Raw genomic sequence first — 13,186 nt, 5'->3', positions numbered from 1 at the left:
CATGCAAAGACACAGCTTAAAGAGCCCAAGAGAGAGCATGCATGTTGATAAAAATGTCTTCTAAAGTAATGCACACAGCACAGTGCCTCAACACAAAATCAAGATTCACCACATTTGTCCCTATTGCCTACTGCATCTGATAACTATTTTATTCACACAATAACTAGCTTGTGTTTTGCATTTCTTAGCAGACCCAAAGATGTAATCCAAGGAGGAAAAAGCAAGGAAATAGGATAGTAATATATTTTTGTTGTTCTTCTAAACATGAATAAGAGATAACAAACCATATTTCCTTTGAGAAACTCACACAATATTGACTTTCTTCAATGGGTAAAAGAAATTGAAAGATACTCCTTAGTAAATAAGAACCCTCTGGAAACATGGGTGCCAGAAGGCGAACCCGTACAGATGGTGTACAGCAAAGCAAGACAGATGACATTCCACTTATTTTATGATTTTTGATAAAATGCAATCATTCTAGATCCAAGCCCTTAACTGTAGTTACCAAATCTAAAATGCTCCGACGTATGAAAAAAATTTCAAGTGTGAACCAAACACCTTTGATGGCACAACTTCATGCAAACTGACAAGAGTCTAATTATACAGTCTTTATTTATCCTACTCAGTGTAAGACTTTTTTTTAATGCAAAAATATTCATGTGTTTGCTTATGGGGTGTTGCTACAACTTCACTTGCAGAGTTACACAATCTATACAATGCATCTCGTCTTTCTGAAAGCCCAACAAATATGAATTTCAAAATACACCTGGCCCCAAGGGTTTGGATAAAGGGTCTTCTGAGGAAAGTTTGTCAGGTAGGGCATTTTCTATCAATTCCATGTCTCTGCTGTCTAGAATCCTGAGACAGTGCCTTACCTCAGTCTGAAGGATGGCAGCCCTCTGTTCTTTGGCAGTAAGCGACTCTTTGAGCACTTCAATGTGTTGCTTGCAATCTGAATTTTGATTGCTAAGGGTTTCAAGCTTTGTTTGTAAGGCAAGAAGTTCTGACTCTTTCTTTGAAAGTTCCTGCTTCAGCTGATCAATCTGCAAAACAACAACAAAATTGCAAGAAATTAGAAATTGTTGCCCCTACCCTTTACATTGGACAACTACTGGTTTCTTTCCATTTCAGCAGCCAGTGATCAATAATTCAACAAGGCAGGCCCTGAATTTGCTTAAAAAAGATGGTGTTAGGAATCACACAGTCTTTGGGTTCTGGAGGAATATCTGTAAAGGTCACTAAGAGTATAGGAAATAGGAATGGAAAGGTCAGCAGACTGCCCTCCATCCCACTGTGGACTAAATTTCACAATGGAATGAAGCCTTCCCAGTCAAACCTACTCACCTATGAAACCACCAAGTCTATTACCACCATGGTCCTGAGGAGAGTCAACAGGGATCTAACATGGGTAATTAAACCAAGGCATAACTCCACAGTGCAAATAATCATTCAAGGGCAAGATTTGGCAAAAGAATCCTAAAAAACAAGTAAGCATTGGGGATCTTCTTTTTGCTTACATTAAATATTGAGAAGATACAAAAGAACATAAAATATACATAAAGTATAAGGAAAAATGACCAAAAAAAATCCATCATTCAATTCACCAAAAAAGATCACTAGAATTACCCAGGTCCCATCCCATTTCTATCTCCTCTCCCCATTTGGAAATAATTACCACCCCAAATTTTGTGTTTATTATTTCTTTGCTTATCTTTTAGGCTGATCATATATTTTTGTATTCATAAATACATACTATTTGGTTTTACATGTTTTAAAACTTTATTTGGGCTACAATTTTTTTTTGCCACTTTGCTTTTTTTCCTACTCAATCTTATGTCCTGGAGATTAAATCACAACATTGTACATAGAGTTCATTCATTTTCACCGAAGTAGAGTATTCCACTGTAAGACTTCACCACAATTTATTTGCCCACTCTGCTGTTGATAGAAATTTGAGTTTGTTCTTAGCTTTTTGCTACTATAAACAGTGCTATTCTGAACATTCTTATACATATAACCTAGTTCACATAGCAATAATATTCTCAAATGCCTAAGATTTAAATTGCTGAACCACATAGAATATTCATCTTCAATTTCACTAGATAAAACAAAAATGTATGGCTCACACCTGCAATCCCAGCACTTTGGCAGGCCAAGGTGGGCAGATCACAAGGTCAGGAGTTCGAGACTAGCCTGACCAATGTGGTGAAACCCCGTCTCCACTAAAAATACAAAAATTAGCCAGGCATGGTGGCGGGCACCTGTATTCCCAGCTACTCGGGAGGCTGAGGCAGGAGAATCACTTGAACCCAGGAGGCAGATGTTGCAGTAAGCCAAGATAGTGCCACCACACTCCAGCCTGGGTGATAGAGGCAACAAAAAATAAAAAATAAAAAAAAGTTTTCCAAAACAGTTCTATTAATTTACATGATCACAAGCACCTTGCAAGTATGCCAATCACTCTATCTCTTTACCAATAACTTATGTCACGGGTCTTTTACACTTTTGCCAATTTGATATGTGTTGTGCAGGTAGATGATCTGCAGAGATTTTCTACTAATTCCTTCATTCCTTCCTACTTGTACACAAATGTTGCTCCTCACAACTAGAGCTGAAGTTTATTTACCCTCTTCTTGAACCTGGGCTGGACTGTGACTTCCTTCTGCCAACCAAATGCAGCAAAATAATCAGTACACCTGTTCTAGCCCTAGCCTACAGGGGGTCTGGCAGCTCCTGCTTCTACCCACTGGAAGCCAGCCACCATGGTCTGGAAGCTCAACCACCCTGTGACCACCATGGTGTGAGGAAGACCATACCAGACATACGGACAGGCCATGCAGAAAGACAGAGGCCTGTTGGTCATGGCGGCCCCTTTGTCTTGTTTCAGGCTTCAAAGAGAAGAATGTCGATGTTTCGTCATATTTTGTGTCTGCATTGGTTTTTTTATAGACATTTTATTAGGCTTTGTATTATTACAACCATGCCAAAAGTATTCTTTAATCATTAGTGAATGTTTAACATCACCAAACTTTTTTTCTGTATCTCGTGGTTTATCATCATTTTTCAACTTTCATATGTTATTGTAATGAATCGTATTAATGAAATTTTTAACCTTAATCTCCCCTGGCATTACTATGAAAAACTCCACTCAGTCATTATATATTTTTTATATGTTACTGTATTCCGCTTACCAATATTTTGTAAGGATCTTTTATTTCTGTTTATGACTGAGATTGGTTTATAATTTTCTTGTCCTATGCTGTCCTTAATCAGGTTTTAATACCAATATAGCCCTCCAAATGAAGTAGGAAGTGTTCCTTCTTTTAATGTGTTTGGAAATGGTTTCTGTGAAATTGGAATTTCTTTTACACTAATGTTCATTAGAAATCACCAGCAAAACCATTCAGAGCTGCTATTTTTTTTTCCAAAGAACATTACTTACTAATCCACTTTTAATGGCTATAGGAATATTCATGTTTCTAATTAGTTGAGTCAGTGTTGATACATTTTTTTCCCCAAAGAATTTTTTGTTTCATCTAAATTTTCACACTTATTTGCAGGAAATGTTTATAAAACCCACTTATCTTTGTATCAATAGTATTTATGATTATGTCTTCCTTTTCATTTCTAATATTCCACGTTATTAACCTCTCTTTTTTTTAAGTTTTATTTTAGCTTTAACCACTCTTTTTCCTGATGAATCTCAGTAGACGCATGTCAAGTGAAGTATTCTAATCAAGGAACCAATTTTGGCTATATTGACTATGCAATTACACTTTTATTTTCTGTTTCATTCAGGTCTGCTGCTTTTAAATGTTTCCTTCCTTCTACTTTCTTTGGGCTTATTCTATTTTCTTTTCCTAAAATTTTTTTTTTTTTTTTTTTTTTTGAGACGGAGTCTCGCTCTGTCGCCCAGGCTGGAGTGCAGTGGCCGGATCTCAGCTCACTGCAAGCTCCGCCTCCCGGGTTCACGCCATTCTCCTGCCTCAGCTTTCCGAGTAGCTGGGACTACAGGCGCCCGCCACCTCGCCCGGCTAGTTTTTTGTATTTTTTAGTAGAGACGGGGTTTCACCATGTTAGCCAGGATGGTCTCGATCTCCTGACCTCGTGATCCGCCTGTCTCGGCCTCCCAAAGTGCTGGGATTACAGGCTTGAGCCACCGCGCCCGGCTCTTTTCCTAACTTTTTAAGATGGATGCTAATCATACTAATTTTCAGCCTTGTTTCATTCTTAAGATAATCCTTCAGACTATAAGGCTTGATTTGGTTATCTTTAAGTTTGCTTGGTTTCTTATAGTCTCTTGCTCTTTATTCATATTTTCAATCTCTTATTTATTTAAACATATTAAACACACATTAATATTTCATAGTCTTTTTCTTATAATTCCAACTTTTGAAGTATTTGCTTTCTGATTCTGCTGTTTATTCCTTCTACTGGCTATCACTTATAGTGGCCTGTTTTCCTGCAGATGTTGTGATTTTTCTCCTTTTTTTGGTACCGTGTACTAGTTTTTTTTGGAACTTTATCTGGAAAAATACTTTAAGGCCTATTTTGTCCTTTAGAGAATTTGCCTCTGCCAATACCTGGGGACACTACCAACCAAGAATGTAGCTGCTTTAAGCTACATTCTCTACCTGAAGTTTTTAGATCATCTTGCACAGCACACCCATGCAAGAGCCAGCTGTGGTTATGGATTCTGAGAACAAATTTTTTCATCTTTTACTTGGCTTAAAGCTTTAAAACAGAAAATTTTCCCTGGAGTCCCCTAGTCTAATTGTGAGGAGAGGGAATATGGTAAGGTTATTTTCAGTTTGCCTCTGTACTAGCAGTATAGCCATCTGAGATCCCAGTTTCATGTGGTGGTGGTAATAGGGTTTCTACTATCCCTTATCTTGAGTAGGCCCAGACTTCTGTCTCTTTTCTTCAATGTCCTTGTGGCTACGAAAACCAGAGCTCAAGTTCATCTATCTGAAAATTGCCAACAAGGATAAATAACCTGATACGGTTTGGCTGTGTCCCCACCCAAATCTCATCTTGAATTGTAGCTCCCATAATTCCCACATGTCCTGGGAGGTTCCCAGTGGGAGGTAATTGAATCATGGGGGCGGGGTCAGACTTTCCCATACTGTTCTCATGATAGTAAGTCTCATGAGATCTGATGGTTTTATAAGGAGCAGTTCCCCTGCATACGCTCTCTTGTCTGCTGCCATGTAAGACATGACTTTGCTCTTCATTCACCTTCTGCCATGATTGTGAGGCCTCCCCAGCCATGTGGAACTGTGAGTTCATTAAACCTCTTTCCTTTATAAATTAGCCAGTCTTGCGTATATGTGTCTTTATTAGAAGCATGAGAACAGACTAATACATAACCCATGCTCTACTTATCACACAAGCTTCCTGCTATGGCTTAGCTTTGACTCTTGAGGTTCTTTCTTACTCAAGAGCTCGTAAGTACATTTTAAAATATACGTTTAAAAATATATTTCATTCAACATTTTTTGTTGTTTTCAGCAAGAAAACTGACATAAACAATAACAAGCTACTGAAAATATCAGCTAAGCATGAACAGGAGTGAGACTCCCATGTTCAGAAGGGTTCAGGTTGCACAGCTTAGTAGAAGGGTTGATATGAATGGAAATCCCATTTGCAAGAAGTCAGACTATGTCAGGGAACAAACAAGCTTCATCCTGCTAGCCAAATCTAAAGGATTGGTAGTGGCTAAACAAAAAGCAGTCTTGAGAAGGATCCTAAGTATGCTTAAATATTCACTGGGAAAGAATCATGACTGTTTATCAATGTGCCCCAGGTATATGTGAGCAAGTGAGCACTGCTCAGATAGGTGCAGTATCTGAAACACATTATTTCTCTATAATTTAATGAATAATGAGTGTGTGGTCATTTTTATGTGGAACAAAAGTAAGAAGTTCTCTCTCATACATAACAAGAATATAGTATAAATAAAAACAGGGAAAATCAGAATTAGGATTATCTAAAATGATAAAAGATATTAAAATCTGTTATGATCAGCACTCTTCTCAGGGGGGTATGGCCCCAAATCATGTCCAGTTGTAGCTGACAGCACAGTTTATAGTCGATTTCACATATGAAACTGATTCATCTGAAATTAACGCTCAAAAACTTTCAACTCGACACACCTAAGCAAAGATGATATTTATAGTGAAAAAACTTATTTGTGCTAACTTCCACAAATACTACAGTAGAAAGCTAGTGTGGGGGTTGGGGTATTGAGAGGGAAAAAAGGAAATCAACTGGATATAGAGAATGGGGTTTAGTCAGGAGGAAGGGCATGGCAGGTTCTACATATACCTCCTTTAGTCAATAAAAATAGATTGATAATGATGAAACTATTTAAGTCTATAAATATTAAATAGGCAGTGGCTCTAAATAGCTTTCAGATATTGCTGCCATAAGGTAAATTTTAAATAAATATTTATGCAGACAATAACAGAAAAAAGCTTTTCTAAAGGGAATATAGTCACAAGGGAAAAAAAATCATATTCTCCCATAAAAATATGCCTTTTACTTCTTTTACAGCCATAAATTCCATAAAAATGGAAAGTGATGCAATCGAACATACATGAGAACTGAGGCCAAGAAAGGTCTGTCTCTGTGATGGCCAGAAGAAAAGCCAATCGGAATTACATCACATGCTTTATATGAAGTCCATGTGGACATCAGGCACACTTCATCCGGTCTGAAAATTCTTCCCCCACTTACGTCTGTGACACAAACTACACCCTGAAAAAAAACACTCTGCCAAGGAAAACAGCTTCTTTTTCACTGCAGATATGGCCCTTATGTCTAGAAAGTGATATGCTTACTATCATGCAGTTTGGGTTAGGAGGTTTGTAATCCATCAGAGGTTTATAAGAAAATGTGTTACAAATTCAGAATAAAGGAGGATATCTAACACAGCAGATCGGCGTCTTTGGCAAACACGGGAAACAGAGGGAGTAGCTAATATAGAAATACTGGAATGAGTAGATGAAAAATGTGTTAGACTAGGAACAAAGCCTTGTACAGAAAGGAAATGCCATTATTCTTTCCCTACCAGAAAAACAATTATGTATTTGGTATGTTCCATTCTCCAAGGCTTAATGGAGCCCCTGAAAGTAATTCATGCTTTCCATGGCCTCTGAGATTCAGCTCTCACAGTTTGATTCCTCTAACCCTTCAGTGTTGGGGTAGGAATTGGAGTTTCCAACAGATGAGAGTTACACATCTGAGATCTCCCAGAGGCTCAGTTCTCAGAGACAATGTTCATGCCAAAGGACTTGCAAGATGCCAGGATTTCTACCCTGGCTGACTATGTTTTGTATTCCTGCCTTTGCAAATGTTGAGTTTTGCAACCCGCCTTCTACCTTTCCAAAAATGTTATATCATGTTTTTTCTATGATGTCATGTTTGTAAAAGCAATTCAGGCATTCACTGATACTTAATTTAATCACAGAGCTTTCAAGAGACCCTACCAGTTCCAACTACCTGCTCTGGATCAACATGGAATTGCACACTCTTCCACGTGCCTATTTAAAATACTTTCTTTCCCTCCAATCTACATGATTTATTCATTTTAATAAGTAATGCAAACAGTATGCCCAGGCTTAAATGAGGAATCACACTCATCACTCAAAGTAGGAGAACTGGGGTGGGTGTGGTGGCTCACACCTGTAATCCCAGCACTTTGGGAGGCTGAGGCAGGCAGATCACTTGAGATCAGGAGTTTGAGACCAGCCTGACCAACATGGTGAAACCCCATCTCTACCACAAAAACACAAAAAATAGCTGGCGTGGTTGTGTGCGCCTATAATCCCAGCTACTCAGGAGGCTAGGGTGAGAGAATTGCTTGAACCTGGCAGGAGGAGGCTGCAGTGAGCCAAGATCATACCACTGCACCCCAGCCTGGGTGACAGAGTGAGATCCTGTCTCAAAACAAACAAACAAACAAACAAACAAAAAAAACCAAGTAGGGGAATTAAGAAAAGTAAGTAATTAATGATAGGAAATATTAGCAATAAATGTTATAGTTCAATCCAATAAGAACATTCTTTCAATGGAGAAAATATTAAAAACTGACCCTTACTAGTACTTTCTAGCTAATTTTTAACAGTAAAAGAGGTGTCCACATGATATAAGAATTCATTTTATTTGTATTTCTTAGAAATCCATTTTTTCCATTAGTCAGGTTAAATATAACACTTATTGTAACGATTATTATTTGGTTATACTTCTTCAATAATAATATTTATCATTATTAGCTGGTTTTTTGAGCCAGGTACTTTAACTACACTATTTCATTTTAATATTATTTAGTCCATCTGAACCATCCTGTAAGGCTGGTGCTGTCGCCCCTATTTTATAGAAGAAAGTGTGGTCGAGTGACTTTGGTCTCTCCTCAAGTCACTCCCTATGCAGCTGGCAAAGGCAGGCTGGAGACTTGCTGGAGTCTGCTTTTGTCTTCAGCCTGTGGTCTTTCCACCTCACTCCACTACTTCCCTCAAACATTCTTCTGACCTGACCACTTCTGGAACCATTAAAAGTAACTAGCCATTAAAAGTTAAATCTAACTCAAGGATTGATGGTCTCTCAGACAAATGTGGGCTAATAAAGGTCATGACTTGCTGAAGATCATATAAATGTTTTATTCACCTGGACAGAGTCCATGATGAGGGGCAGAGTTTACAAATTTCATGACATTTTCAGCTGTAGAAGTGGCTTGAACAATCTCCCATTGTGGAATAACAGAGTCAGGGGAAAAGTTTAAGCCAAAACAGTAATTTCCCCCAAACTTCTTGAGTTCGCTCATATCTGTACCTCTGGTCTTCATACCCAGAATGATTCAGGCACTGTATGCAGATCACCCTAGTACTGTGCTCGCCAAACCTCGGCTTAACTCTCTGAGAGGGAGGGACTGCAAGGAAGAAACCAGAGGAAGGACTGAGCAGGGAAACCTATTCAAAACTTTGAGGGAGTCCCTGCTTACATTCAAATCCACTGGACAGTCCCCTCATCTCCACTCCTTGATCCACGTTTTCAGCACAATCTCAACATCTAGTTAGAGACGGAAAGTTGACAGAAGAATAGTTTTGTTTTTTCCTTGTGTATACATGCATGCATGCATACATACACACACACACACACACACACACACACACATCGTGATGAAGTAAACGCTAGATAGATATCATTTCCTCCCTATAATTTGCAAACCCAGCAAGGAGTATGCGCATATTTCACAACTGATAAAAATCATTTAAACATTTTTCTCTCCTCTCCCACTGCTTTCTCACAGAGGTCTGCATTACTCCAACTCTACTGCATTTCATAAAGTAACAAACAAGATTAAAACCTAGAACAAGAGAACAGGCATATTTAAGAGCAAATGGTAGAAAAAGAAAAAAGAAAAAAAAATTTTTAATTGGTGTAGTTATTATTTTCAGAAGCAAAATGATTTAAACAGAGGAATAGATAAAAGCATCTCACAGTCTCAAAAGACCTATCTGGACTATTCATAAATTTAATAATTATGCATATGTAAAAATAATAAATATTCAGGTCCTTGGTCCTTTTAAAGCCCCAAGTTTATTTTTGAAAAAATACAATCCAAAATCTTTAAAACTGATAATAACAATACAAACTAATGGAGCAGGTTACTCTAAAATATTTTATAAAGATTCCATAGCAATAGATATGGAATCTATTAGTCCACATTAATGTTACTATTATAACATTATTAGTAACATTAGTACTACTATCAACAACAATGCCTGACATTTGATGGATACTTTCTAGAGATCAGACAAGGGACTAAGGGCTTTAAATGAATAATCTCCTGGAATCATCAGACCAACCCAATGATGTAGGTATTTTTCTTACCCCTATTTCATGGATAAAGAAACTGAGGCTTAGGGAATTTGAATAATTTAAATAAAGGGCAGCATTGGGACTCAAAACTATTTATGTCTTAAACACTATGCTAAAACCACAATAGCTTAATAACTTTTTTTTTTCTTTTGAGATGTAGTCTTGCTCTGTCACCCAGGCTAGAGTGCAGTGGTACCATCTCAGCTCACTGCAACCTCTACCTCCCAGGTTCAAGTGATTCTCCTGCCTCAGCCTCCCGAGTACCTGGGATTACAGGTGCATGCCACCATGCCTGGCTAATTTTTGTATTTTTTTGTAGAGACAGGGTTTCACCACGTTAGACAGGCTGGTCTCGAACTCCTGACCTCAGCTGATCTGCCTGCCTCAGCCTCCCAACCTAATAACATTTAAATGAGTTAAATTGGCTTATAATAGCAAATATTTTGAGACAAACACCTTCTAGGAGAGGCAAGAAATTTGGCAACGATAGCAACTTCAAAAAAATAGCAAACTTAAGGGATGGTGGAAGTTTGGAAGAGAGTGGACTATAAATACGTTAATTCCCAAGGAAGAGGAACACCAAAGGAACTCCTAATTAAAGCCTGAACCTCTCAGTAAGGAGAAATTCCACCAAAGGTTTTCCGTGATTGCTTTTTGGAATCTATATGTATGAACTAAAAATCTTCTGCATTCTCCTTTGTTGTCCATATATTAAATAATATCACATAAAGCATATTATATGGGTATTTGGAAAAAGTACATATGTAAACTGTAACTTTCTAGTCACATTAAGAACATAAAAGTTTATAACCCTGGACCATACCTTGGTCTTCATAAACTTGGAGTGACTTTTGTAAACCTCAATTTGTTTGATCTCTTCTTCGCGGTCCTCAGTGTTCAGCACACCATTGGCTTTTAACATCTGGATCTCATCCTCAAGATCCCTTATGTTTCGCTCCAATGAAGCGATTTTTGTGTCCTGTTGGTAAAGAAGAAAAGAAAAATAAAAATAAAGAATACAAATTATTTTTAAGATCATCAAAACAGAATTTAAGAAAGTAATTTTGGTAGTGCTGTTACATATTAACCATGGTGTAGGTAGCCCCAAATTCAGAACAATTTATTTTTTTCACAGCTGAGGATCATTTGTGAGATGATAGTTTAAGCTCCCAGTCAAGACCATGTTTCAATACAATACAGAGAATTACCTAGATATGTTTGTCTAATATCTAGGAATCAAATTACAAAAGCAACAGTGATAAAAGTAATCTAAGTGTTAAAAAACAAAACAGAACACCATTTAAGTGGACAGATTTTAATTTGGGATATAGTTTTACCAGTGAATATTTTTGAATCCACTTATAAACACAAAAACAGTTAGTTTATGTGTATATTTTATGGCTGGTTTTATAAGGTATGTTTGGAATTTGACTCTGAGAGAGAAAGAAATTCAAATCTACTAATGGGAAAAAGGATTCTCATCTAAAATGCAGACGTAAGTGAAACTAAATAACTGAATCTTGACTTGGTATGACTGATACACTAAATATTGAAAATTTATAGTGATTGGAAATAGTACATCATAATGTCATAATTTATTTGGCGAGCAGTCAGGTCCCTACGTGACAAAAAACATGACTACCTTGCAGGGCATTTCAACCTATTGATTTATGGAGCCAACAACTAGAAATATTACACTCAGATGTGGAATTAATTGGGAAAAAGTTACCAATGACAGACTCCATACACAAGATAGAGCACTAGAAACAATGCATTAGAAAGTAGAGAAGAGAGACCTCTTATAGGGGAACCAAAACAAAAAAAATGACAAAAAAATTTTCCATAACAGTAAGTATTAGGCTTCAATCAGTCTTTGGAATGAAAGTTTGACACATCGAAAACCGACTTCAGGTTTTCTCAGTGTCACATCTGTGTGCCATTTTATTGCACAGAGTTAAGGAGCTCATATTAAATTTGTAACTGAATGCTAATTCAGAACAATCTACCAACTTTTTTAACCAATTCATTTTCTCAGAATCTAAAAGACTAAGAATTCCAAAAGTAAAGACAATGAATAGGCTATTCTATTTATAAGTAACTCATTTTTAAAAACCTCGCAACAAATGTGTCTGTCCTGACTTTGTGGCTATTGTCTACTTTATTTTCCTATAATATATGCCCAACGGTATATCTCCTATGGCAATATAGTAATTATCATTGTTATTATCATTAACATTGCCATCATGTTAAAAGGAGGAAAAGGGGGAGCAGTAAATTTATGCAACTCTATTATTTGCCAAGAACTGAGTGCTCTAAGTTCTGCAGACACTTTTATTAATTCTCAGAAAAACTTCAAGAAGATGAAATAAAAAGATTTTGAAAATTCCAAGATTATTAGGAAATGGAACATTCTGTAGTATTTCATTTTCTTTTAAAAATAATACCTATTGTATTTTTTCTGTTATAAAAGCAATATGATCTGAATTCACAGAAAATGGAGAAAACCTCTAATCCTGCTGTCTAGAAATAACTACCATTAATGTTTTCATGTATATTCTGCCAGTATTTTTCTATGTAGATGCCATTTCTGGAAATCTTCTATACTATCAGTTTAAATTTTAAAAACTGTTATGGACTGAATGTTGAGTCCCCCAAAAATATGTATGTTGAAGCTCTAACCTTCAATGTAATGGTATTTGGAGATGGCGCCTTTCGTGGGTAATTAGGATTAGATGAGGCTAGGAGAGTAGGGCCCTAATGATGGGATTAGAGCCCTTGTAAGAAGAGACACTAAGAAGCTGCTCACTCTCCCTCTACCAAGAAAGGATACGGGGAGAAGGTGGCTATCTACAAGCCAGGAAGAGAGCCCTCACCAGAGCCTTATCATGCTGGCACCCTAATCTCGGACTTCTAACCTCTAGGACTGTGAGAAAAACAAATCTGCAATATTGAAGCCACCCAGTCTATAGTACTGTGCTAAGATAGTCAAGCTTACAAACATGGGGAGTGATATTTAGTGACTTACTTGAGTCCTGAGCTGTAAGAACTCCATAGATAAAAAGAAAAGCGACCTGGTGCAATGGCTCATGCCTGTAATCCCAGCACTTTGGCAGGCTGAGGCAGGTGGATTACCTGAGGTTGGGAGTTCGAGACCAGCCTAACCAACCAACATGGAGAAACCCCATCTCTACTAAAAATACAAAATTAGCCGGGCATAGCTGTGCATGGCTGTAATCTCAGCCACAAGGCTGAGGCAGAAGAATCACTTGAACCCAGGAGGCGCAGGTTGAAGTGAGGCGAGATC

At 37.5% G+C, this 13,186-nt stretch overlaps 1 protein-coding gene across 2 annotated transcripts in view; it reads right to left on the bottom strand.

Annotated features, from left to right (window-relative positions):
• ERC2 (ELKS/RAB6-interacting/CAST family member 2) overlaps positions 1 to 13,186 on the bottom strand; it is a 987,567-nt gene that overhangs the window by 646,739 nt on the left and 327,642 nt on the right. For both annotated transcript variants that reach the window (XM_011947267.1, XM_011947268.1), the window contains exons 5-6: positions 10,706 to 10,861; positions 876 to 1,043 (exon numbers count right to left, since the gene is read on the bottom strand). In XM_011947267.1, coding sequence (XP_011802657.1) covers positions 876 to 1,043; positions 10,706 to 10,861 — 324 coding nt within the window. The remainder of the gene's footprint in view (positions 1 to 875; positions 1,044 to 10,705; positions 10,862 to 13,186) is intronic.

The sequence above is a fragment of the Colobus angolensis genome, unplaced genomic scaffold (genome assembly GCF_000951035.1).
Source record: "Colobus angolensis palliatus isolate OR3802 unplaced genomic scaffold, Cang.pa_1.0 Scaffold26, whole genome shotgun sequence".
NCBI lineage: Eukaryota > Metazoa > Chordata > Mammalia > Primates > Cercopithecidae > Colobus > Colobus angolensis.
This window is presented reverse-complemented; position numbering and strand designations above follow the sequence as displayed.